This window comes from Microcebus murinus, chromosome 7, assembly GCF_040939455.1.
Source record: "Microcebus murinus isolate Inina chromosome 7, M.murinus_Inina_mat1.0, whole genome shotgun sequence".
NCBI classification, from domain to species: domain Eukaryota; kingdom Metazoa; phylum Chordata; class Mammalia; order Primates; family Cheirogaleidae; genus Microcebus; species Microcebus murinus.
Window position 1 is genome coordinate 16,787,077 of NC_134110.1, and position 27,950 is coordinate 16,815,026.

General features: G+C 36.4%; 1 protein-coding gene across 11 annotated transcripts; it reads right to left on the reverse strand.

Moving 5' to 3' along the window:
- Positions 1–1,209: 1,209 nt before the first annotated feature.
- On the reverse strand, positions 1,210–27,816 carry LINS1 (lines homolog 1). Of its 11 annotated transcripts, none has more exons than XM_076004814.1 (8): positions 27,734–27,816; positions 17,793–17,882; positions 13,688–13,983; positions 13,500–13,589; positions 10,639–10,780; positions 9,633–10,223; positions 8,050–8,221; positions 1,210–6,118 (listed from the first exon to the last, which is right to left on the reverse strand). In XM_076004814.1, exons 3-8 carry the CDS (start codon positions 13,841–13,843, stop codon positions 5,236–5,238), a joined length of 2,034 nt encoding a protein of 677 aa, XP_075860929.1. In that variant the 5' UTR covers positions 13,844–13,983; positions 17,793–17,882; positions 27,734–27,816; the 3' UTR covers positions 1,210–5,235. The 11 variants fall into 11 exon arrangements, with proteins under 11 accessions (XP_075860929.1, XP_012620020.2, XP_012620024.2 ...); XM_012764566.2 differs by having other exon boundaries at positions 13,688–14,187; XM_012764570.2 differs by having other exon boundaries at positions 27,674–27,816.
- Between the last annotated feature and the right edge of the window lie 134 nt (positions 27,817–27,950).

The following is a 27,950-nucleotide window of genomic DNA, read 5'->3' on the forward strand; positions in this document are numbered from 1 at the left end:
ATGGCGGAAGGCTTCAGAGCTCACGCTTAGGATGGGGCGGGAGGAATGATTATGTAAGGGAAAGGGTTGTGCTGCTAAGAACAGGGGATGGGGAGAACCACAGGTGAGACTGGAGAAGCAGGTTGGGGCTAATTGCACAAGATCCTGCATAACCTGTTCAGGCTATACTTTACTGTTCAACCAGTGTTTGTCAATCTCACCGTCTGGGTGTGCCACAGAGAATTCTGAGTAAAAAGTAATGTTACTAATAATAGCTGAAATGCAGCTACTTGACATTTTAAAAATAAATTAGAACACACTCCCAAATAATGTTAAACAAAAGAATATATAATCTATGACTCTATTTATATGAAAGACAATGCCAGGCAAAGATAATCTCTGTTGTCTCAATCCAGGATACAGTTACCTTTAGGTGTAAACAGTGACTGAAAAGGGATCCAAGGGGAACTTCTGTGACATGCATGTTGTTTCTTGAGCTAGGGTACTGGCTTCACAGGTGTGCTGTGAAAATTCAACAAGCTGGATATTTATATGTGCATTTTAATATATATTTTGTGCTTTAAAAGAAATAAATTAGATTCATGACAGTGTGCACACTTGGAGTTCCATATGCTTTTACTGGGAGAAGGGGTGGGATCAGAGACTGCTTTCAGGGGTACACTGGGAACTCACTGTGCAGACAAATTATCACAGTTTCATGTAGAGATTCTGAAATACCAACACTTAGCATACTTGTAAGATTGCTTTTCCCTCATTTTACATATAACAAGGGGATGATGGGTCCTTTTTAACCTTAGAGACACAAATCAAAAACACATCTGCATAAGCATGAGTTATAATGTATTCAACATTCATGTACCCTTAGGAACACAGTCATTTTTTTTCTTTTCTCAGAAAGTTATTTTCATTACAAACTAGTCATGCAGCATTTGACAGGGACATGTTCTGAGAAGTGCTTTGTTAGGCAATTTCATTGTTATGTGAACATCATGGAGTACTTAATAAACTTAGCATAGCCCACTACACACCTAGACTATATATGGTATGGCCCAGGGGTGGGGATCCTTTTCATGTTGGAAAGCCACATTAATTTAGCTATAACAAAATAAGACCACATTCAAGAAACTCTAATTAGACATATGTAAAAATGTACATTGTTTTGTAAAAATCTAACTACTATGTATTTAATAATTTCAAAAATGAAAACTATTTTAATGTTAAATTAACCTTTTAATGACTGTTATGTCTGGTTTTTATTAGAGAACATTGAATAGTTGGTTGCAACATGGAGGTCCACAGTTTCAGTTGATCCTCTAGATGGGTATCAGTCATTTGTGACCTTAAGGGTGTCTTGATTTGGGTTAGGTAGGAGAATGTAGATTTACAGCAATAAGTGGTTGAAAAGCAAGAAAGGATTTTTGGGGCACGTTGCCAAAGGTATGAGTATTCTACTGCATTTTTCCATATTTCAATTGGACCTTAAGTTTTAACATCAAACAATGACTTTAAAATGACAGTAAAATGATTACTGAGAGCTCAATCAATCAATTTTACCTGTGGTTCTTTAGGTGCCTTGGTGATATCAACTAGGTGAAACTGAAATGCTAATTTGAGTATGATGTCATGATTCTCAAAGTCAGTGAAGCTTTCGTTGTATTCTCCAATTAACTGTTCTGTAACAGCTGTGTAGTCTTCAAATGATTTGCATGTATCATCTTGCTCATCAATGTCCTTTGCTAATTGGGGAAAATGTTCATCCGAAATTTCCTTTTGAAGTATTTTGAAAAGACAACTTTCTTCAAAATGCCTGGGTTTTTTGCCACATATCATATATAGACTTAGTTTTACCTTGCAAAGAAAGTCAAGTCATTTTGGTTTAACGTGATATTCCACAGAAATGCTGCATTCCTATAGAAATCTTCTTTCAATAATTCACATTGCTGATTCTGTTCTTCATAAAATTTAACCATCTGTTCTCACAGAGATAACATTTTGGCTAACACCTGTCCCTGTGATAGCCAACACACTTTAGAGTGAATAGGGCAAATCCACACTGTATTCATTAGCATGTTACAAAACTGACAATGCCACCTTGCATTTGCACGAATATAGTTAACAATACTTGCAACTTGTTGCAAAGTGTCACTTAAAGTAGTAGCTTTAGCACAGAGATTTTGCTGATGCAAGATACAATGAAATGAAAGCATCTGGATCTGTTAATAATTTTTTATCTGGGCAATAAACCTTTCACGTTTTCCTGTCATGGAATATCCACTGTATGTACATACACTCAACTGAATTTACCAAATTCAGTCCAACTTCACTAAATTTATCTTGAAAGTTGTTGAAGATATCTATTCCTCATGTTCTGTTCCCAAGAGTGCCCAAAGTAACTCTTTCTAGCAAAGAGAATCTTCTGTTATAACCCAAATGAAGCATAAAGCCTGTGCCAAGTCAGTAGTATCAGTTGATTCACCCAAAGCAATCGAATGATACACATTTTCCTTTTGAAACATTCATTGCATGAAGTTGTTAAGTTGAAGGCTAATTGATACTGTTGATCAGTTATGGTTTTCCTTGAAAGAGGCAGTTGTTTGTATTTTGAAATGTTATTGGCATCTAAGTATCCTACAACTTTGACAATGCATTCTTTCACAATTTCTACATCACTGAATGGCATCCCTCTCCCCCTAATATACGTATATAAGCTACTTTATAAGTTGCTTCAGCAGCATTAGTTCCAGGTCTTATTGCTGCTTGAAAGAATTGTCTTTACTTTTTCTTTAAATCTTTTAATTTCTGCAATACAAACTTTCATACCTCTCCCACTAGTTTAAAATATTTATGGTCCTTATGAGTATTATAATGTTGATGAGCACTGAACTTCTTTAAAGTTGATATTGCAGTATCACAAAACAGCAAATCATCTTATCTTTAGAAGAAGCAAGATAATATTGTGATTCCCAATCCTCATTAAAAAATCTTTTTCTTCCTTCAGCATTCTCTTGGTCTTCTTTGACATGATGGGTTGTTAGGCAGACCATTAAAAAATACTGTTGAGCTGTGCATCTATTCACAAATTCCACTTACAGTGCACCATTGTCAAAAGCCGGCACACATGACCCCCATAAACTCTCACTAACCAGACTCATGCAGTAGTGGTGCCAGTCAGACGGGGGAAGTTAGAACTAAATTGTGAGCATAGCAGCCATCAATTTAGCCTTTATGGCTTACTAATGTTCTAATTGCGCCAGTCAATTTGGGAAGATTATTTCATTGAAACTTATTTTATTCATTGGTATTTTAAATCTGTTCATTTTAAAAATATAAAAGATGAACAAAAATGTATTCATAAAAATAAAAGGATTTATTCCATAAAATCTGTATTCAGCCAAAAGGCCACACTTAAGGACCTAGAGAACCACATGTGGCCCTAAGGCCACAGGTTTCCCTGCACCCTGGTATGGCCTATTGCTCCTAAGCTACTGTACAGCATGTTACTGTACTTAATGCTGAAGGTAACTGTAACACAATGGTAAGTATTTGTGTATCTAAACATACCTAAAACCAGAAAAGGTATGCTATTATAATCTTATACCACTGTGGTATATGTGGTCCATCATTGACTAAAATGTCCTTATGCAGTGCATGACTATATGCACCTGGCTAAAAAGAGTTCAAAAAAGATATGAGAGGTCAAGTCTAATTTGGACTTGTCTCTCAAGGCAACCATTATGACTTTAAATAAAAGCATACATAAATATATGAGTGTGTGTATATTACTCCTGCCTTGCTTGTTTTCCTAAATAATTGGTAGCCCTGTGTATTTACTTGCTTTTTACTGGAGATTTTTCATATCCAGAAACATGAATACAACTCATTCTTTTCACAGGTATAGTATTCCACTGAATATATAAATTCTAACTTAACCACATATTCCTAACCTTTTACTTTTACAAACAATCTGGCATTGAACAACTGTGAACATACATTCTTTGATGTGTTTTTTAAATGAGAAAGTGCCTCAATGCATATCCTTACCAACAGTATGTTATGTGCAAATTTTCTGACCTTTGCATTTCTATTTGGTTAACACTGGTTATCTCATTGTTATTTTAATTAGCAATCCTCTATTCAGTTACACTGATCTTTGTACTTCTACTTAAGTATTAAACTGTTTTGATTATCATAGTCTTAAGATGTATTTTAATGTCTGGTAGGTTTAATCTTCCTTGTATTTCAATACAAAAGGATCATTTACAGAAAATATTAAGGATATTTTAGAGTGCTTTAATGACAGACTTACCAGCACAATACAAGTGCTACTCACATTACACAAAACCAATAAACAGAAAAGATTGAATTTAGTGCTTCCCCTCAAAAAGATAGAATTATTCATATCACAATTTTAAACAGGAAAATTATCTAGTGATCAAAAATTGTTAAAACTGAATCATGTTCACAAAGTAGACCATGTATAATCACTTCTCAAAAAACCTGCTAAGATCTTACATTTTTTACATAGCACCTTATTAAATACCTCAGAGGTAAATAATAACTGTATTTGGTTAGTGTCTCTCCCAAATTCAAGTCCATTCAGAACTTGTGAATGTGACCTTACTTAGAAATAGGTTTTTTGCAGATGTGATCAAGATGAGGTCATCGTGGACTAGGGTGGGCCCTAATCCAATGACTGGTGTCCTTATAAGAGGGTAATTGGACACACATGGCATACAGGGAAAATGCCATGAGGCAGAAACTGAAATGATACAGATACAAGACAAGGAACACTAATGATTGCTGGCAGCCATCAGAAGCTAGGAAGAGGCAGGGCTGGATTCTTTTCCAGATTCTTGAGAACATGATCCTGTTGACACTGTGATTTTGGACTTCTAAAAAATCACACTGTGAGAGAATAAATTTCAGGTGTTTGAAGCTGCCAAGTATGTGGCAAATTGTTACGATACCCTTAGGAACTAATATAATAATCAACCCAAATGTTGTATAAGTTTGAATTGCCATAAATTTTGAGTGGTATACAAACTGTATCAAATGACTTGTCATTTGATATATCTTTTCCAGTCACTAGGTTGCTTCCAATAAGGCCAAAAAAACTTCGCTTAGAAAATTCTTTGGTGGTAATTTTTTTAATGCTATTATTTCAGTGAGGCACAATGTATTTCCTTAATTTTATAATAAGGAAAAAAAAATTCCTGGAAATAATATGCCACTGTTTTACAAAGGGCTCATACTTTTATTACATATTACTTCTACATATTTTAACAATTTCAAAAGTGCAGTTGGATTATATGGGAAAAGATTTTTCTTCTGTAAACGGTAAATGGCAACTTGTAGCTCTTTGAAGCATTTTACTGTTCTATAAGATATTCCCACTTCCGAGACAATATTATTTGGGGCTACTTCACAATTGACAGAGAAAGGAGTATTAAAATATTTTGGAACCACAGGCCTTGATTGAGGATCTAGGCTAAGTTCTTTTATATTCCTACTTGTCTCAGCTGCATCCTGAATTTTCTTAATAGGTTCTTGGTGTAAAGATGTCTGTTTACTGTTAGCTAAACACTGGTTTGTGGAGTCCACTTCAGAATCATCAGAGCTGTCATAATCTACCAGATTTTTGGAAGCCTGAGGAGAAGACAGACTACGAACCTGCATGATGTGGGCCTCCTTGGACATCACAACCTGGTTCAGTGGTTCAGAAGAAACATCAGAAGCCCAGGAGACCCAAGTACAAGCATTTACATGACTATCCAGAACACTCAAGTGTTGAGGTATTGTTTGGTTGGTACTTCTGTCTTGGACGAGTGAGGAGTCACAACCACAAATATTTATGTCATATTTAGATTCAGCTGCATCAAAGTACTTGCAAATGGTAAAAAAGTTATCCCAGTCTTTTTGCAGCAATTTTAAATATCTAACAAAATATTCAAGAAAACAGGTTTCTGATGAAATCAAAAAGTCGAGAAGAACTGTAGAATCAAATCCTATATTTTTTAAGAAGAATAAGAAAATACAATGAGGATTATAGCCATTTTCATGTGTGTGATGCTTACACATTTCTTTTTCTTGGGTCAAGCTTTCAGTAGCTTCACATTCTCTAAAAATGAAGACAATGTAGAACTCAAATTAATGACTTTTTATAAAAATAACAGTCTTAACATATAATTCATATGCCATAAATTCACCTATCAGATTACTTTTTAATCTATGTATTACCTTAAAAGAAAAAATTTAGAAACTCATTCCTTTCCCTACAAACTCTAAATAAATCTTACTCAGTAAAAGAAAGTCCACTGACTTTGGCAGTTCTAGTTTTTGTGTGCCCAATAAAAGTCCTCTGTCATCCTTTCTCTGACATCAGCATTCCTCATTCTTACGAGTAACCAATTCCATGTGGTTAGATGGGGCTGGAGACTAAACCTTCTTCCTCACCCTCCTCAACAAGAGAGGGCATATGACCTGGACTGACCAGAGGACCCCATGCTCCTGGCCACAATAACTGGTTCTGATAAGACTCTGTGACCCAACCAAGCTAATCAGATCCCCCCCTCGAATCCTAGGACCTTGCTGGTAATATGAAAGATTATAACTATAAGGCTACCGTAAGCCTTGAGCTGGTGGCCGTGCCTAGGAATGAATTCAGAGTTGTGAGATAAATAGTTAATGACATATTTGAGTCTCTATACATACAGTTATACCTGATACCAACTTGACCCCTTAGAAGTCCTAGTTGTGAGCCAATACATAAACTAGTTAGAGTTGGCTTCTATCATTCACAACCAAAAAATCTTAACTAATACAATTACATCTGAAAAAAATACATACGCCATGAGTACATGCCTCTCTGGACACATTGAGCTAAAGTTAATAAAGTGAGAAATTCACACATTAAGAAAATTTAATTCAAAAGTTTCTATTTCCTGGGGAATAAGAAGCCAACCTTGAGTACAATTAAGATAAACCCTTGTAGGCATATGTGTTTTAGACTGAATTTCACTATTTCTGAACCTAATTCAAATCACATGCAGGAGTTTTGTGTTCTTGATTAGAACCTTTTGAAAATTGGCCCCAAACACTTAAGAGTCTAAAAGCAGCCATTGCCAGCAGTGTCATAACATAAGTACTGGCAGCACAATACTGCACTGCCGGTCATTAGTAAGAAATCTCTTTCTCCTAGGCCAAGAAAGAAATGGAAATAAAACAAATACTTTAGGGTTTTAATAACGCAGAAGCAGAAATAGTGGAAAAGGTCATCAGTTATTAACTTCATAACCAATTATAGGTATTTGCCACAAGAAGATATTACCCCAAGTACAGCTGTTTTAATAAAGCAGAAACAGTATAAACACCACCAGTAACATAACTTCATAATTTCGGATATTTGTCTCAAGAAGGCGTCAGACCAAATTTCCATATTAAAATGAAAATTCAGAACAGTTCCTTTGATTATTTACAAGTTCGTACTCACCTTTACAAAGACAAAAATCATCTTACTAAAGCTTAATACAGAAAAGCAAGTCTTAGACATGAAAAGAGGTCTTAATCATTAAGATTCAGACGTGTAATAACTTACTGGAGGCTAAACTGGAACCCATGTTTTCAGATCCCAGGTTAGTTCTACTACCCTAGATCTGCCCAACCAAGCCAAGTTTTCTTTTCTTTTTTTTAAAGACGGGATCTTGCTCTGTCACCTGGGCTGGAGCACGATGGTGCAATCATAGCTCATTGCAGCCTCAAATGCTTGGGCTAAAGTGATCCTCCCACTTTAGCCTCCCAAATCACAGAGACTACAGGACTATATAGGCATGAGCCACAGTGCATGGCCTAAGTTCTCAAAGTAACACAAACGTAATCTTCTTTTCATGTAAGTAAGGGTTAAAGAAAGAAAGAAATTGAAACTTATGAGGAAAGCACAGGATATTTCCCCCCAAACAATGCAAAGTAAATAATATGCCCAGCACATTTTCAGAAATGTTTTCTGCTTTTCTGACTTGTATGAGTTCAACAATGACTTTAAAATATACTAACCTGGTCAATGTTAGGTAAATGCTCAGTGATGCTTTGGCAGCCTCCAGCATGTCATCGTCTTGTTCTATGAAGACCCTAGACAGCCATTCACATGGATTGTGTAATTGCAGAGAGGGCTGGAGGTGAGGCTTTAGGAAGGTCAGCAACTCAGGCATGAACCTCTGTAAGTCAACTTCAAAAAATGTACAAAGTGTAGGCAACAGTTTATGAATACATTAATAATCTCTTGCCTATATATAAGTCCACAGTATCTAAAATAGCTTAAAATACATTATCATAATTCACACTTTCAAAAAGTCCCTTGAGTTAGGAATTATCTCTATTTTGCAAATGAGGAAACTGCAGCTCAGGGGAAAAAAGTGACTCACCCAAGAGCACACATTTAAAATGTACAACCAGATGATCTATTTGCCACAACTACCAAATAACTGTCTCTTAGAAATGAAAGTTATATGATTTCTTGCTTAAAGCATATAAATAAATGAGTAGACAATAGAGATCACTTCATTGGATGCCACAGCTATGTTACTAGAGGCAACAATGCAACTAAGGAAAAATAATTTTGCCTTCAAAGTAACAGAAAAATATACTTTTTTGTTTGTGTGGAGCAGGCGTCCTCAAACTACAGCCCACGGGGCACATGTGGCCCACCAGGTGTTTTTGCCGCTGCTGCCTGTCCTGCTTAGCAGCCGACTGGTCCCCGGCCTACAGTGCGCATGTGAGGAATGTGTGCTGCACTCTCCAACGGCCCTCCAACGGTCTGTGGGACAGTGAACTGGACCCCTGTTTAAAAAGTTTGAGAACCCCTGGTTTAGAGTATACAATACAAAGTACTATTCTTAAGCAAAGAGATCAAAAGGGTTTTGAGGAGTTTTAACTGCAATTTAAAACTGAATTATCTAACAGATGCCACCTAGTGTTGTAAATTATAACTGCACAAAATTATAACTAATGTATAGTTACTAAAAGCTAAATGATATCCAAAGCAATTCAGGAAAATCACTGTTCAGGATCCATACTTTTCATTGGCTACGTATTCTGCTTGTTTAGAGATGTTCACTACTCATTTTTCTTAAGTGAAATGGAGAACATGTCTTCCACAACACCAAAACTGAAACTCATACTTTATGTGGCTTTCTTTGAACTCATTAACATCCTGGAAATTATATGCAACAATTTCTTTGTCAATATAAATTTTCATACATTAGTTTCAATTTAATTTCTAATTATCAATAATCTATATTAGTAGGAATACTTGTTTTATGAAGGATAATATGAATACTACAAATATTTGAATATGAACTGACATCCATTACTCACTTTGAGATGACTCAACAGCAACTATTTTTTAAAAGCTAAATCATTTATTATGCTTTCAAGTTCTATCCACAAAAAGCTGACATGTTTCTTAAGGTAATTTCAATTCTCTCTTGAGAGAAAATTTAATAAATGATAACTAGGATAACATATAGCTTAAATTAGTGGAATTTATACTAGTCCTGAGATTTGATAATTATGAATTATTATACTTAAGTAAATAGTTACACATTACTTTACATAAAAAAAGGGGTTTGGAGAATTACCTTTCATTTCATTTGCTGAGGTATAATTTTGAAACTTGATTTCTAAGGCTTTCATTATAACTAAGCTCACTGCTCTAAGGATCACATGATCTGGACCAGAGATATGTTCACATCCAGGCTGAATTTCATCACCTCCAAAGAACGAAGGTTTTCTATGAACAGACAATGTCTTCAACAACCCCAAATTCACAGTTTGCAAAACCGCATTAGCTAACGCCAACATGTCCGTCTCTAAATGACAGTCTGACAGCATTGAGGCAGGCACAGATCCACAAAAGAGGTCTTCACCCACTTTATGGAGAAGGCACTTTTTGATCAATATGATGACCTTCCTTTTGACAAAAGCCTGAACGGGCCAGGTAATAACTTCTAGCACACAAGATGGTTTCAAAAACAAAATCCTCTGGCAAGTGAAATGTAACTTCACGTAGATTCTGGAGGCCACAAGAAGCTCAAGCAATTCCAGAAAACACATCAAGCTGTTTATTATTTTAGAAGTATCCTGGCAGTTTTCAAAATGCTGAGAAAATAAGGAATTGTAAAACACTTCAAAAATAGTTTCAAAAGGAGTCAGGAACTGCTTTAGAATTTCTGCAATTATAAACATAGTAATTATAAATAACAGGAAAAATGAAGGCTTCTTAAAACAATTTTACAATTCGTTATAAATATCACTTCATAAGATGAAAAAATAGATTTGTAATGTTCACCTCTGACATTAACAAATAAGGATATGCAGATTAAAAGCTAATAATCATGGTTAAAATTTATTTTACAAATATCAACAGCAAACTATGCAAGAAATATATAATAATGAAAAGCTTTTATTTTTTTCCTTTTACTGTTTTTCTTTTATAAAAGATTATCTTCAACAAAGAAATATGGGGTGAGAATCAGTTTTTCATACTTTAAGAATGATGACATGTTTTAAAATAAGTTTTATTCTTCATTATAAACATAATGATCCTGGGAGAGACAATAGTTTATGGGTCAATGTAATCCATACCTGCTTTCTGTGAACATGTATCTTTTAAGGTTTCTTTTATTACTGCTGTATGAGTCCAGAGGCAGTATATCACTTTATCATTCTCAGAGTATTCAGAAAGATTTTTTTGGCAAAAAGTAACCCAAGAATTACTTAATGTTATCTACAAGAAAGAAAATGAAAAGTATAGTAGTTATAAAACAATATTTTCTTTATTAATTACAAATTACCTGTTATATACACTATAACTATATACAACATTGTTTCCTCATTTGCCCAAAAAAAGTATAATACATGGTAAAATAAGAAGGCACAGAGATATTCTAACATTTTTAAGTCAAGAAATCCAATATGAAGAATGATGGTGGTACTTTGACGGGGATTGCATTAATTCTGTAGGTGACTTTAGGTAATATTGACATTTTAAGGATATTGATTCTACCAATCCATGAACAAGGTAGATTTTTCCATCTGTTTACATCTTCTACAATTTCATTTTTAGCATTTCATAGTTCTCCTTGTATCAGTTTTTTGTATCCTTCATTAGATATATTCCTAGATATTTAATTTTCTTTGGGACTATAGTAAAAGGAATTACATTTTAATTATTCGCTTTGTATGGAACAAGAAAAAACCATGTATACCCAAAGCAATCTTAAGTAAAAAGAACAAACTGGAAGGCATTAGTCTTCCTGACTTCAAGCTGTACTATAAAGCAATAATAATTAAATCAGCCTGGTACTAGCACAAGAACAGAAGCATTGATATTTGGACTAGGTCTGAGATTCCAGAGATGAAACCATCTGCATATGATAACCTAATCTTTGATAAAGAAGATAAAAATATACATTGGGGAAAAGAATCTATCTTCAATAAATGGTGCTGGGAAAACTGGTTAGCTACATGCAGAAGATTGAAACAGGATCCCTACCTCTCATCTCTCACAAAAATACACTCAAGATGGATAACAGACTTAAAACTAAGGCATGAAACCCTAAGAATCCTAGAATGATGTTGGGAAAACCGTTTCTGATATTGGGCTAGGCAAAGAATTCTTGAAGATCCCCAAAGCAATCACCACAGTAACAAAAATAAACAAATGGGATCTGATAAAATTAAAAAGCTTCTGCTCAGCCAAAGAAACTATCATTAGAGCAAAGAGACAACCTACAGAATGGGAGAAAATATTTGCTCTCTACACTTCCAATAAAGGTCTGATAACAAGAATCTATCTAGAACTCAAAAGAATTAATAAGAAAAAAATCAAACAACCCAATCAAGAAATGGGCAACGAAAATGAACAGAAACTTTTCCAAAGAAGATAGAATAATGGCCTTCAAACATATTAAAAAATGCTCAACATCTCTAATCATTAGAGAAATGCAAATTAAAACCACAATGAGATATCATCTAACCCCAGTGAGATTGGCCTATATCAAGAAATCCCAAAACAACAAATGCTGGCGAGGATGTGGAGAGACAGGAACACTCTTACACTGTTGGTGGGACTGTAAATTAATGCGACCTTTGTGGATACCTCAAACAGCTAAAAATAGAAATATCATTTGACTCAGCAATAACACTATTAGGCATCTACCAAAAAACCATAAGACATTCTGTTATAAAGACATCTGCACCCGAATTGTTTATGGCAGCACAATTCACTATTTCAAGAACATGGAAACAACCCAAGTGCCCATCAATTCATGACTGGATTATTAAAATTTGGCATATGTTTACAATGGAATATTACTCAACTCTAAGAAACAACAGCAAGCTAGTAGCACTTATATTATCCTGGATTGAGCTTAAGCCCATTATCCAAAGTGAGGTGACACAAGATCAGAAAAATGGGCTCCACATATACTCACCACAAAATTGGTACTGACCGATTATCAATATGGTGCTCAAAGGGTGGTGGTGTTCACCAGAGATTCAGGGGGCGAAGGAGTAGACCCACATCTAAGGGATGTGGCGAACAGTGTGGAGGGGAAGGGCATACCTCTAACCCTTGCTAGGTAAAGGCAAAGTTATAAAATCTAACCAAAATGTTAAAAAAAAAACAAAAAAAAATTTATCGGGTGTCGGGCAGGTGGGCTGGGGAGGAGGGGATGGGCATATATACATCATAAGTGCAATGTGCACTGTCAGGGGGATGGACACCCTTGAAGCTCTAACTTAAGAGGGGAGGGAAGGCAAGAGCAATGTATGTAACCTTAACATTTGTACCCCTATATTATGCTAAAATAAAAAAAAATCCAATATATCATAGAAATGAAAGATGAAAAGGAAACATGAAAATATTAGCAGTGTTACCTCTCTGTAGTGGATTGATGTGTACTTTTTACTTTGTTCTTTATGTTTTGTCCCATATTCCAAGTTTCCTACTATGAATATCAGTTTCTATATTCAGAAAAATGTTATTTTAAGAAAGTGATCATAGCTGGATAGTCAGCAGACACTTAGATTTATTAATTAATTCAAAGGTAGGAGAAAAACCTGATTCTGAATTCATTTGTATTGTTTTTCATTATGCTGAGGACTATTCTCAGAGTTTATATTAAACCTGTGAAAATGGGCTTATTCTCAAGTAGGGGTTCCTAAAACTTTTTCTGGGGAGAGGTCTACTTAATTCTCTGAGAATCTGAAGAAAGTAATGCACTCTCTGATGTGATACCCACTACCTCTCATGTTAAGAATCTGATTTATTATGATTTACAGTACATTTAAGGCTAATCTTAAATTTTTGTAGATTTACATATGTTACTATGAGAGTGAACATTTTATTAATACAAATATTTGAAGGGTAAAATCAAATGACATAGAACAATTTTAAAGAAACTGTAAGAGAAATAATAACATGATTTGATTACTTATCTTACCTTTTCTTTCAATTGGAAATATAGAAGCAATGCAAGGCACTTTGCAGCCATGTGAGATAACAATTTATCCAAATTTTGGAACATAGAGATCTACAGGACAACAAATACATTTAAACATTATGAATGTTTCTAAAACTTTTATTTCAAATACCTAGATCTTTTAAATAAAAAACCAACAAATGCCTTACTAATTTAGTATCAACTTCAGTTGATTCTAAAAGAATTTTAATTATATCTCTGTATTTCTCCTTTGCATGGAACTCAGTTTTGACAGACAATATCCTGGTTATCATCATTTCCATCACTGTTAACTGAAGCAGCATTACTTCTCTGGCATCACTCATCTGAGAGGGGCTCTTCAAACGCACAGGTGCTACAGAAATGGGAGCCACCTTGACAGAGGATAGCTGATCCTTGTCCTGGATGCCAAAGGTGTTCGTCCATTCTAAAGAGGTGGTTGTAGAGCAATCTTGATCTGAAAATGCTGGATTGAGATAAAAGATATAATGATGGCTGTCATTTTCAAGTGTAGCTCCAAGAAGTACCTTCTTATATAATTGTTCTAAAACTTCATAGAAAGCTTTCATTTTGATTTCCAAATATATCTTTAAGAAGGTTGACAAGTCCAAGGTGTAAATATTGAATCTTAGAAGTGCAATGAATCTCCAAGATGTTTCTTCAGTGAAACCTAAAATAGGAAAAGTAATTTAAAAATTCCAAGTGCTATACACTTATTACAAGGGAAAGGCAACTGTTTCCACTTAATAACTGGTTCTCAAATTAAAGGAAATGCTGACTGCTTAATTTCTAAAATGGAAAATTATAATAAGAACATTATTTTAAGACCATAACAATGAAATGTATGCTTTCCATACAGATTTTAGAAGACAAAATTATTTTTAGTTTTATCCCAGCAGAAACTTGAACTTTCCTCTAACATTTTTCAATGAGCTGTCAGAGTTTTTAAAGCTTGGTATTATTAACACTGGGAGCCAGACAACTTAGTAGTGGGGGAGCTGTCTTGTGTACTTTAGGATGTTTAGCAGCATTCTTGACCTCTACACCCACTAGAGGCCCAAAGGACTCCCCTCCTCACCTGCCAGATTTTGACAATCAAAAATGTCTGCATACACTGTCAAATGTCCCCTGCAGGACAAAGTTGCTCCAGTCAAGGACCCCTGGGCTAACTCAAAATTCATTAACCTTCACTTCTAATTTATAGATAAAACCCTGAAGTTAGATTGCAATATGATCAAACTATATTATGGCTATTGCTGATTAAAGTCCAACTTCAAAATTATACGATAATGGTTATCACCTATAACATTAAATAAAAATTTAAAAAACATCTTCCCAAGAAAAAGACAAGATGTTAAGCAAGAATAATCCAAACATGTGCAACTACACTTGTAGCTGGATGCAAATTCAGATATACTGGTTGTCCTGGACACCTCTCTTATGATGAAGACCAAGAAGTGTGGGGCAAAGGGAAAGGACATTTAGGATCAGGCTTGGCTTTTAAAGCAGAGAACATGGGTAATCAATGGAAGGATCAGTATCAGAAGAAGTGTGTAGTTACTATAAAGGGAGTATAGCAAGGAAAAATTTAACACTTTGGCATAAGCAAAAAAGAATACTGAATTATGTGACCTTGGGGAAGAAGGAGGCTTTGCTCCTTTGATTGTCTTTGGGCTACTTTTCACCTGTAAACTGTAGATAGCAGATAGCAATGCATATAATTCTTGTCTACAAATATGTGAATACTTGTCTGGTGGACAGGCACCCCTCCCCAGTGGGGAAAGCCAATTTTGCCTCTATTTGTAAATTCATTTTAACATTTTTCCACTCCATATGGATTCATGGTTTTCTTACTGCTCCTTTAAATGGGTTGTGACTGGCTACCTTATTAATTACCGAGCTAATTAAGATCTTTGTACATGGTCATTTTAGATTGGTCATGATTTTATCCTCTTGAAATATGTCCTTAACAAAACCCACAGACTTCTCTTCCCCAACCAATTTATAAATGCCCTTCCTTCCTCACAGGAAAAGGCTTCAGAGGGCGGTTACTTATACTGGGTCTCACTTCTACAATATGTCTCTCTAACTTAGCCTTGGTTTTTAACCTCTGACCTTCCCCTTATTTAGCTTCTAAGGATTTCAATTGTTGATTACCCCATAAGACAAAGCTGCCCTGTTTTAGTCCTTTAGTGGAGAAATAAATATTAAGAAATCTATAGATTTTAATTTAAAGTTATAAATGAAACTTTTGATAAATTTAATCTAAATCTTATTTTCAAACTGTGGTGTGCATACTACTGGATTTATTAACATAAACATTGGTAACCTTGTTCCATCTGACGGTGTTACAGTTTAACTGAGCCCTGTGCTCCCAGAAAGCAGGGATGATTAAGAAGCAGCATGCCCTTTTTTATTTCAAGAACAGGGCTAAGCAGAAAGGACCAATTTAATGTCTGTAATTCCCAGAGAGGATCTACTCCCACCCTTCCTCAGTGACTCCCTTGTTTTATAAAACTCTACCTTTTCTCCCTCGTTGAGAGGTCTCCCATAAGTGAACATTCTCCCTCTTGCAATAGCCTGGATACAATCATATCCTTAGCTGCCTACTATATTTTATCTGTCACACACCAGAAATTAGTCTTCATGTTCTACTTCAAAGTCTCATTTCACTGTACTTATTTTACTTTATATTTTAGTTATAACATCTTTTCTCAAAAAAAATTCTGACACTTTAAAATAGGATATTTTAGGTTTTAAGTAATATCATACACTCAATTTTATTAAAAATTACAGCAAAAAATGAATTATATTTATTTCAATGCTATAGAAATAAAAATACTTCCAATAATATTCTTATGGGTCATTAAGTCCTTAAATTTTTATCACAAATGAAAATGAAATTGCTACTTGACCATTTCCAACCTACAAAACGGGCAATTTCATATGGTTTGATCATTACAGCAGACCAACTACAGTGAATGCCAGTATAAATATTTCAGGGGGAAAATGGGCTATTTTCACTCATGGTGGGAACCAGGTTCTTTCATAAGAGTGATAGTGAGAAATTAGATTGAAAGGTTGTAAACCTTATGTTAAGAAATACAGATTCAAAATGACCCTTTACAGAGAGAGGAAAAAACAAAAGCAGGGTCATGAACGGAAAACTCAGTTTCTCTCACTGTGCTCTTACAAAGTACTTGACGCCAGATGTGTGGGGATTTCTCTCTACAAGCAAGCAAACAATCACTTCTGCAAAGGACACCAGCTGGGTGTCCTCCAATTCAACTCAATGTTATCTACACGCAAATAGCATCAGATCACATAGATTAAAGACTCAGTCCCACATTAATTGCAAACTCCAGGTTGCTTTACTTTATAGCCAACTGGCTATAAAACAGGGTTTTCACGATCCCCTCCTTGGGTTTGACAAATTTGCTATAGTGGCTCACAGAAATCAGGGAAACACATTTACAGTTTAATATAAAGGATATTGCAAAGGATACAGATAGAGAGATACATAGGATGATGTATTGAGAAGAGGTGTGGGGCTTCCCTGGCCTCTCTGGGGACACTACTCTACAAGAACCTCCATGTGCTTGGCTATTGGGAAGCTCTCCAAACCCTGACCTTTTGGATTTTTATGGAAGCTTCATTACTTAGGCACAATTGATTAAATCACCAGCCAACTCAACCTCCAGTCCCTCTCCCCTCCCTGGAGGCTGTGGCTGCCCTGGAGGCTGGGGCTGAAAGTTCCAACCCTCTGAACACAGGGCTGGTTCCCCTGGCAGCCGGGCCCCCATCCAATGGCCACTCAGATTTTCTAAAAATTACCTCATTACCATAAACTCAGGTGTGTGGACAGGGTGTGTTATAAATAACAAGACTGTCTTTTACCTTTAATACTCTGAAGCTGTTCTGAAGCTGGTTCAGAAATGCAGGACAAAAGGCCAAATACATTAACAAAAGATAAGTCTTATTGTTCTAGTCATTTACAAAATGGGCCTACAGAAGCTGAAAGCCTAGACTTTAGGATGGAAATCAAAATACATACATCATTACACCACAGGTCACAAATGCCTAGGGGCCAGGCAGGTAACAAATGAATGAAGACAATAGGTCCTAGGCTGTTTATTATATACAGTCTTTTAAAATAAATGTCTGTGGGTACCCTGGTGAGAATTGATTGAAAACTGCAGTTTGTTTTTTTAAAAAAAGCAATTGTGGTATTAGAAGGAAAGGACAAATCCTTAAAAACAAAGGGATTTAACTAACCACACTGGCCTGGAGGAAGGTATTCTTCAGATTCCAAGCTTTTAAGAGACAGGGGTCTGGGTGGGGATGGATGCTCAGGATTTGTCTAGCCTGGAAAGGAAACAAATAATTGGAGAGGTCTAATCAGGTCAAGTGAAGGAACAGTATTTCTCTTAATTTATTCAGAAAAAGCCTCTTGGCAAAGAAGTATGAACTCCCACACCAGGTGGCCTAAGGGGTACTCATTACAAGCATAAAATTTATCTGAAGCCTCTTGTATTTTTTAAGTACTATAAACTACTTGAATTTTGCATTCTATGCCCCAGTAGTATCTTAATATAAAATATTCTCACCTATCTTCACATAAAATTGATGTGTTAGGAATAATAATTATTAAACTTTACTGAAAGCCTACTATGTACCAGACACTGTTCTAAGTGAATTTCTTCTAAGTGAGCTTCACAACAACTTTATGAGGTGGGTACTTAATTATTATACCCATTTTACAGATAAGGAAATTTTACAGATAAGGCACAGAGAGGTTAAGTCACAGAGCTAGGTAAATGACAGAGTCAGGATTTGAAGCCAGATAGTATAATTCCAGAGCCTGTGCCCTTCACCATTCTGCTGAGGCACTCTTCAAACTTCTTCTGGTGTTCAAAAAGCTCTGGGACAATCATTAAATAGAGGACCTCAAATAAACTAAGACTAAGTACTAATAGTAACTCACACAGGTTCATCTTTGACACTGTAAAAGAGAATACCAGTCCTCTGAATCACTTTCACATATGGAACAAAATCTAAAATCAAGAAGCTCAATCGCTATGCAAATTTCCCAATGCAAACCAAAATTAATTTTTTCAAAAGATGCTCAGCAACTACAGGTTGAAATGTTAATCGGGACATGCATATGATTGAATTTTTATATTAAATTATAGCCAGAATCTGGGGGGGGGGTTGGTTCCAAGACCTGCTGAGGATACCGAAATCCATGGATGCTTAGCCACTTGGGTACAGCGCTCACCGGCCCTGAGCCCCAAAACCTTGCCCACAGGAGGCACTCATAGTCCGCACGATAGTTTGTGCTGTGCATTGATGACAAATCTATTTTGCTCTTGTGTGATGAGGAAAGCTTTAAAGCACTGAAAGCTTGTTTTACTTTACAGGCAGCTTTACTTTTAATGTAAATCAGAATACGTAACATATCCATATATGTTTTCATTTTGTTATTTTTAAATGTTCACAATTTTATTTTGATAAATGAAAAATTAGAAAAGTCATATCACAGCTGTCGGCTAAAGTCACTGTGCACGTTCATCTGTGGCTATCGACTATAGTCGACGCTCCTACCGAAATGGTTAAGTATCTGATGTAAAATGGTGCAGTATTTGTGTATTACCTATGTGCGTCCTCCTGTATAACTTTAAATCACCTCTAGATTGCTTATGCTTAATACAATGTAAATGCTATGTAAATAGTTGTTATACTGTATTGTTTTTAAATTTTTGTGTAATTTATTATTGTATTTTTATTGCTTTTATTTCTGAATATTTTTGAGCTAAAGTTAGTTGAATACATGGATGCAGAAACTGCAGATACAGAGGGCTGAGAGTAGTTTCATATAAGCTCCAGAATCAAAAGGCCGGCATGGTAATCAGACCTTAACGGGTCTTGGATCTTGTTAATGATGATGAGATTCTCTGGGATCAAATATCATTGGTAGTGCTGCTGTCAATGACAGTACAGTTATCCCTAAGTATCTGTGGGGGACTGGTTCCAGTACCCACCAAAGATAGCAAAATTAATAGGTGCTCAAGTCCCATATACAAAATGATGTAGTATCTGCATGTAACTTACCCACATCCTGCTGTACACTTTAAATTAACTGTAGATTACTTACAACATTTAATACTGTACAATATAAATGCCACGTAAATATTTAGACTAGATTGTTTAGGGAATAATGACCACAAAAAGGCTATACATGTTCAGTACAGATATAATTATTTTTCCCCAAATATTTTTGATCTGGGATTAGTGGAACCCACAGATGTGGAACCCAGGGATATGGAGGGCCTACTGTACTTTTAGTAGCTACACCAGACCCAGCACCTCTTCATGAAAAGCCAAACCATCCACTGTTCGTACCTGGGTATCAGTTCAATAGTTCATCATCAAAGCTACTATGAATATGAAGGCTAAGACCCAGATTTTATTTCCTTTAAAATAATTCCAATCTTTTATAAAAATTAACCCCAAATGGGTCATGGGATGTAAAATTTAAAATTCAACATTTTTTTTAAAAAGCAAGAAAAATCTTAGGGAGCTAAGCCTAGGCAAACAGTCCTTAGACTTGGCCCCCAAATCACAATCTGTAAAAGTAAAAATTTATAAACTGAACCTCAACAAAAGTAAAATCTTTTCCTCTGCAAAAAAACCCTACTAAGAGGATGAGAAGACAAGCTACAGACAGAGAGAAAATATTTGCAAAGCACATATCTGACAAAAAGCTAGTAACTAGAATATATAAAAAACTCTCAAAATTCAACATGAAAAAAAATTCAATTAGATAATGGACCAGAGACGGGAACAGACATTTCACTGAAGAGGATAGAGAGATGGCAAATGGCAAACAAGCACATGAAAAGATGTTTAACCACATTAGCCATTAGGGAAATGCAAATTAAAACTACAATGAAATACCACTATCAGGATAGTTAAAATAACAATCAGTGACAGACACCCAGTGCTAGTGAAGATGCTGAAAAACTAGATCCTTCTTACATTGCCAGTGGGAATATAAAATAGCATGGCTACTCTGGAACAGTCTGGCAATGTCTTAAAAAACTAAATATGCAACTACCATATGACCCAGCAACTGCACACCTGAGGTATTTATTTCAGAAAAATGAAGACTTAGTCACCCAGGGACCTGTAAATGATGTCCTTCAATGAGTGAATGGTTAAACAAACTGTGGTACATCCATAACATAGAGTACTATTCAGCTATAAAAACGAAACAACTATTGATAGCTGCAACAACTTTGATCACTCTTGAGGAAATTATGTTAAGGGAAAACAGGCAATCTCAGAAGGCTGCGCACTGTATGATTCCATTCTTGAAATGACAAAATTAAAGAATGGAGAACAGATTAGTGGTTGCCAGCTGTTAGGGAGGCCGCTCCCCCTCAGTGGGTAGGATTATGAGAGTTACCACTCTGATGACAGAACTGGTGGGAGACCCACTAATCTACATATACAATAAAGTTGCATAGAGCTAAATATATGCACATGGTAAGTGAACAAAGGAAAAACATCGGAATAAGACTGATGGATTATACTGATGCCAATATCCTAGCTGTGACATTTTACTACAGCTTTGCAAGATGCTACACCATTGGAGGAAAATGGGGAAAGGTCAAACAGTATCTCTTTGTATTATTTCTTTTCTATTATTACTCACTGCTTGTGAATCTATAGTGATATCAAAATAAAAAGTTTAACTGAAAAAATAATAATTCCGGCTACAGACCATCTTTGGATTCCCAGCATTAATATCGATAGGATTTTTATTAATATCAATTAAAATGTAAATGAAAATATCCTCCTGTCCCATCCTCCTGAATAGCTGTGACTACAGGCACATGCTACTATACCCAGTTGAAATAGGTAGAACTTCTAAATCTCTATTCATTAGAAAATATTCTCCCATCACTTAATTTCAAAATTATCAAAGAACAAGCTCCTAGTAATTTAACTCCTCTTTTTATGTGGAAAAAAAGTCAGCATCACTTTTAGGACATTTTCTTTAGATAACCTCTATGTTTCAATTCAGAATACAGAAAAACATCTATTTTCATGGTGAATATTATCAAAAGTAAAAAAATTACTACTTTTCTTTATGTGAATTGGCTACTACAGTTTGCTAATAGGTAGATGGCTCTAGCCTAATACAAGAGATTTGAATCCGACTGTAGCCTGAGGCTACTTAAGCTATTTTACTCCATTAATGAAGCTGCTGTGATATTTGAAGCAGAAATTGAGGCACCCTAAACAAAGCCAGTCTTCTAGGATACTGATTCCCTCCCTCAATCAAGATTCCATTAACTTTGCCAGAAAAGATAAAATGGGTCTGCTAAGACTCTTCAAGAGCACCTCCCTCCCGTTTTAAAAGAAGGAGGGCAGCTATGTTCCAAACAGCATGCCACGTGCTGGGTATCTTCCCTTGGTCCTGTCGGTTTCACTCATTATCCTTCTCAGTGGCCCAACAGGACACTCTCAGTTGGAGGGGAGAAAAGCTGCTCTTTAAGTTCCAGGAACTGTGGGGCTCTCCTTATCTTCAGGCCTAAAGGGGTGATGCACTATCTCTTGCTGATTTCCTCAAAACAATGGTTCTCAAACTTTGGCCTGCATGAGAATCCCTAGGGGTTTCTCATATAATAGTTCTGGGGTGGGGCCCAATAATTTGTATTTCTAACAAGTTCCCAGGTTCCTGCTAAGACATTGGGAACACTTAAAACTTTTATCCCTTTGTAAATCCTATTAACTATTGTCATAGGACTCTTGATACAGGCCCAGATTTTTCTTTAAAGCATGAAGGAAAAGCGTGGTAATCAAGTTACAGGTAAAACAATGCTGAAAAGTGTTTTTCTGTCAAAGTGGTATACCTGTAAGAGCCTGGGATATGGAGTCAAATGGCTCTACCACATCAGTCACCATAGGGGCAAGTTATCCTCTAAGATTTCGTCTCCTTCTATGTTTAAGGGACATAATAATGGTACTTAGTTCACAGGATGCTAAGAGGATTAAATTAACTGCAATTGTCTCCATAATAACTCCATTGCCTGCCCTGCATGTACCTTCCTTTGCACTTCTATATAGGGTGTAAAGTTGTTTTTTTAAAAAAAATGAATGAACATCGTTTATTTTGAGAAAGACAGACTCCTGTTCTGTTTTTAAGGTGGGAGCAAAATATTGTTCACCAGATTCTTGGTAAGGAATTTAGTAGAAACCAAGTAAGATATTGGGCCTTTGACAGAGGGGCAGGGCATGGTCTCAAAGATGGGAAACAGTGCAAAAGCCAGAGGTCACATTCATCTGAACAACCTGACAACTTGCTGAGACCATACCTGTTCGCCTTTAATTGGCAAGATGCAGGTATCAGCAAATGCAAAGCTGCTAGATAGACTCATGAAGAGACATTATTGGGTTTAGACAAATAATGAATTAGTTTTGTTTTTAGAAGCCTGGAATGATAGAGGGATTGTAGCACTTATCATACACCTGATCAACAGAAAATACCCACATATATCTTCCCCAAATAACTCTATTATTTGGCAGACTCTAAAGGCAGACTTTTTTTTTTTACATAGTACAGATTAATTCTGGACATTAGATTTAGAATTTTAGTACTAGAAAAAATCTCAGAGATGTTTTAGATCAGTAGTTCTCAAACTGTAGCATTAAAATTCCCTAGGAGGCTTGTTAGAACACAGATGATTGGGCCTAACCCCAGATTTTCTGATTTAGTAGGTTCAGGGAAGGCCCAAGAATTGAACCAGGTATTGAGAACTGACCAGTCTACTCAATTTTACTGATGAGGAATCTGAGCTCCTTAGGGTTGTATCATTGTGTTAATGCTAAGCATTTTTTGAAAAATAGAAAACCTCCAGTGTACCAACATGGAAAACAAAACCCTTCTAACCTTCGCTGCTAAAATATGATTTTGTTTTAAGTGCTGCTTCAGAATGAAACATTTTGTTGAAAGGTTTTCTTTAGTCATTCCCTTTTACCAGTCCACGCCCTGTCCCATTTCAACTCTCCCCCACAACCCCACCCCCACCCCCACCAACAAAAAAACCACCACCAGTGGCAGGGTAGAGTTTAGGGAATGTATATAGTTTTTACTGAACACTTGAATTCTGTACATACAGATAAGACTTGGTTTTCAGTTGATAAAATAAACTTACCTACCTACCTACCTCAGAAAGTATCACACACTTAAAAATTTGCCAAAAAACTACAAGGCTTATATAGTGAAAACATTTCTACAACTCAAGAAGGAGGATGCCAATATGCCTTTATTTATTAACCTTGGAAAGGTTCTTTTCTGCCTCTGGGCCTTGATACAATACTGTTCCTTCTGATGAGAAAGCTCTTCCACCCACTTTCCCTTTTGTTTCAAGCTTAAATATGACTACCTCAGGCAAGGCCAGGTCCTCCTCCTGTGGCATTCTCAGTCTGCCAGCACTAGTGCTTTGTCTTACTGAATGTTAATGATCTGTGCAATGATTTGTGTGTATCTCCTGATCTAGACTGTAAACTTTATTAAGAGTTGTCTGCTTGGTTCATCCCTTCTTCCCCAGCTCCTAGCATGGTGCCTGATACACAATAGGTAGGTACTTGTATTTGTTGACTATATTCCTGGCTGAATATACATTTAATAGTGTATATGACTCAAATAATCCTAAAATCAGTTCCAAAGTTTATTTTAGTATAGTTTGATCTCAAAAAATTTTTTAAATGTCATGTAATTTTTAACTTCTGAATTTTAAAATTACAATAAAAATTTCATGTCGAAAAACTATACAGTAGTATAGTATCCATAGCAGGAATTGAGTTCTGACCTCATTCATTCTTTACTGTACTATACATCTGACAACGTGCTCAATAGAGGCAAGAAGCAAGACACATTTAATTCACATCTTAAAATTGTTGTGGCAGAGTGCAAATTAAAATTACTCTTGAAGAAAAAATCCCTTAAATTACAGGATAGCAGCTATAAGGCACTCAAAAGCTGCCGGTTAGTTTCCTTTGTTTCAGCATCATTTTTGTTGGGATAGTGGAACAAGGTCTAATGTACAATTTCTTTACCCAACCCCATTTCTTTTCCTGGTAGTACCACTGAACTAAGTTAGGCTACATGGTAAAGGATGGGGTCCACTGTGATGCATCTGTGTTTATGGTGGCTCTCTTTATTACACCCAGGGCACCAGACACTCCCTGCAGTTCCAGAACACTACCTACTGTCAACTAGAGCATAAACTGCTCATTTTCTCCACCACCAAGCACTTTAAGGGCCAGGACACAGCCTTCTGGGCAGTGGTCCTTGACCTTGGTCACATACCGAAATCACTGGAACACTAAGGAAAATCTCTGAGCACTGGACTCCCTGGAGACCAGCTGAATCAGAATTGTTGCAGCAGGGCTTGGGCATTTTTCCAATGATAAAGTCTTTTTCTACTCAAGGAAAAAACTCAATTCTGTTTGAGTCAGGGTTTTATGAATTAAACTTTATAAATATTTATCCTAAATTACTTCACTTACATGTTTTAAGATTAGTACTTCCATTTTTGTGAATTTGATATTACCTAAGTGAATGAGAAATGAAGTATGTCTGTTAAAACCCAATCAATATTAACTTGTTTTTAAAAAACATTCTGTAATCTAAACTGCTTTTAAATCAATGAAAAGTTGTAATACAAAAATTAACAAATTTGAGAGCACCAATTCAATAAAGCAATTTAGAATTATCTAGTAGCACATTCTGTGAAATTTTAGAATATGATGTTTCTTGGTTATGACATAATTATATCTTTCAGTAGTTTGAAAAATTGTTGTAACTTGTGTACAAGATTTTAAGTGAAAAAAAAAAAATGGCCAGAAATGTGGAAGAGCTGTGAATCAGGAGACAACTCAGTTATCGGACTCCTCACCAAGAAATTCTTAGACCTTCATCTCTCCATTGAGCCAGCATGTAGCACACACACTTCCTGAGCTGCATGGGTGCTGAGGCTGCTGAAAACTGAATATGTTCTCCATAACTATTTACATATTTGTTCATTTCTTTCTCTCTTTCCTTCTTTTCAGAGTTCAAAACTGCCTGATGCTCTAATTAGTAAATGTTATAAAATTGAACTTATAAATCATTTGCACTGCTAAAAAAATTTCAACAATTTAGTTGAAAGATCTAACTGCCTTTTATTAGCAATTCATGTATTAGCATTCATCTAAAGATTTAGAAAAGGTGCTCCAATGAACTGAGCAGAGGATGTGGGCTCTATAGGCAAAAAAGAGCTAAAGAAGAGAAAAGGGAGAAAAGCAGATTGGTTATTTCAAAGTTACTTTCCTCACAGGGTTAAAACAGAGGTGAGACTTCCTTATCATGATGACTCAGGTAAACTGAGTCCCTTCTGATTCTTTGCAGGGAATCCTCTGTATTTTAGAAAATTGGTGCATTTCAAAGTCTCATTTGATTACGTGACACCTAGCACCAGTGACTTCATTCTGATTTGGTCTGGTCTGTTGAGCCTAGTGGAGAAGCTTAGTCTAAAACAATGGCCTCCTATCTGTTTCATTTAACAATACTAATAAGATATACCACTTTAAATTTATTTACATTGGAGTCTCACTGCCAAGAAAATAATGGAGAAATCATGGCAGAGTTGGAAGATCAAATGCTAGTAAAATTTAATACCATTTAATAGTCCTAACATAACTGGTTTCTAATTATAATTCAGCTATTTACTTCAAGTAAAAAGGGAAATTCAAAAATTTGAAATTATAAAATGATTGTTGAGTATAATGGAATAAAAATAAAATAGCTGATTCTCTCTATTCTCACTGCCACTACTGCACTCCTACCCTTGACAGCTGCAACAGATTCCTTCCTAAGTAGTGGTATCTTTGCCCACACTATATCCACTTCCTTCTAAAAAATCTCTCTACTTTCCTCAGGATAAAGTCCCAACCCCTAAACATGGCTTAGCAGGCCCGTCAAGATCAGACTCTTGAGGTTTGCTTACCTCTGTGCCCTAACCCCCATTCTCATTACTAACCATTATCCCCCTTATTCTGCTTCAGCTAGGCTGGCCTTTCTTGCAGTTCCTGTAGGCAGCAAATCTTATTCTAGCATAAGAGGCTTTGCACTTTTGATTCTCTCGGCCTGAAAAATTCTTCCCCCAGATCTTGTAATGGTTAACTTTTTGTCACTCGGATCGCTGCTCAATTGTCACTTTGTCAGAGACCTTTACTGACTACCTGTCGTACTCCATTTTCTGTTGCTTATAACAGAATTCCTAAAACTAAGTGATTTATAAAGAAAGGGAATTTATTTCTTATAGCTTTGGAGGCTCAATACAAGGCTGAAGGCCCACAACTGGTGAGGGCCTTCTTCCTGGTTGGAGGAAGCGCTGCAAGGGTCTGAGTGTGTTCAAGGTCTCTTTTCCTCTTGTTATAAAACCACCAGTTCTAAATCCATGATAACCCGTTGATCCATTACTCCATTAATCTATGAATGAATTAATACATTCACGAAGGCAAAGCCTTCATGATTCGATCACCTTTTAAAAGCCCCATCTTTCAATACTGTCACATTGGGGAATAAGTTTTAACATGAGTTTTGAAGGGAACAAATACTCAAACCATAGTACTACCTATCTAAAATAGCCCACAAAATTGTTTGATCTTCATATGACGTATCCCTCCCTATCTGGTTTTTGCGTTTGTCTGTCTCCCCTGAATCTATCTTGTTCACTGCTGTCTCCCCAACGACTAAAAGTGGCCACTTGCTAAATGAATAAATGTGCTTAATAAACATGTCTTGATTAGTCCATCTCGCATTTTCCCCACTTTTCCTTTGCCTTCACGCGCAAGAATCCGTAAGGGTCGCTATCCTTGTAGGAAAAGCCTTGAACCAGCATCCCATCCCAAGAGGAGTTCTCTCTTCCACGTAAGGCCAGGCATTCCCAGCCTGGAAGCTAACGGTATGTCAGGGACCGACAAACATTCCAAGGACCGGATACTCGCGTCTGAGAAGGGCTAAGGGAAGCATCGCGCGACAGGCGCTCCCCTTCTAGCTTCCTGGACACTGCCACCTCCCACACCGTAAGACCCGGACCAACCTCTCAGACTGGTCCTTCACGCCTCCCTCACCGCCGGGCTCAGCTGCTGTTTCCGGTTACCTGCCTAGGATCCAGCTCCGGTCACAGCTTCCACACCGCCATTGCCGGGAACACCTGCCCTCTCCGGGCCACCGTAGTTCAAGGAACGTACACTCTGGCCCCTCCTCCCGCATGCGTAGAGGCCCCGTTCGCGTACAGTGTCTCTTAGCAACCGCTTCGAGTCTCTTTGCCAGGGGCGGAGCCTCGGAAGGCACGGTGGGGAAGCCGAGGGGGAAGT

Bases quoted from the DNA above. Each gene is read 5' to 3' on its own strand.
- LINS1 (XM_012764568.2), bottom strand. From the start codon at position 14,086: ATGAAAGCTTTCTATGAAGTTTTAGAACAATTATATAAGAAGGTACTT. The intron at 10,781-13,499 runs GTAAGATAAGTA...TCTTTCTTGTAG, and splicing joins ATTTCCAATTGAAAGAAAAG to ATAACATTAAGTAATTCTTG. The intron at 6,119-8,049 runs GTTAGTATATTT...CTTCATTTTTAG, and splicing joins ATTTACCTAACATTGACCAG to AGAATGTGAAGCTACTGAAA.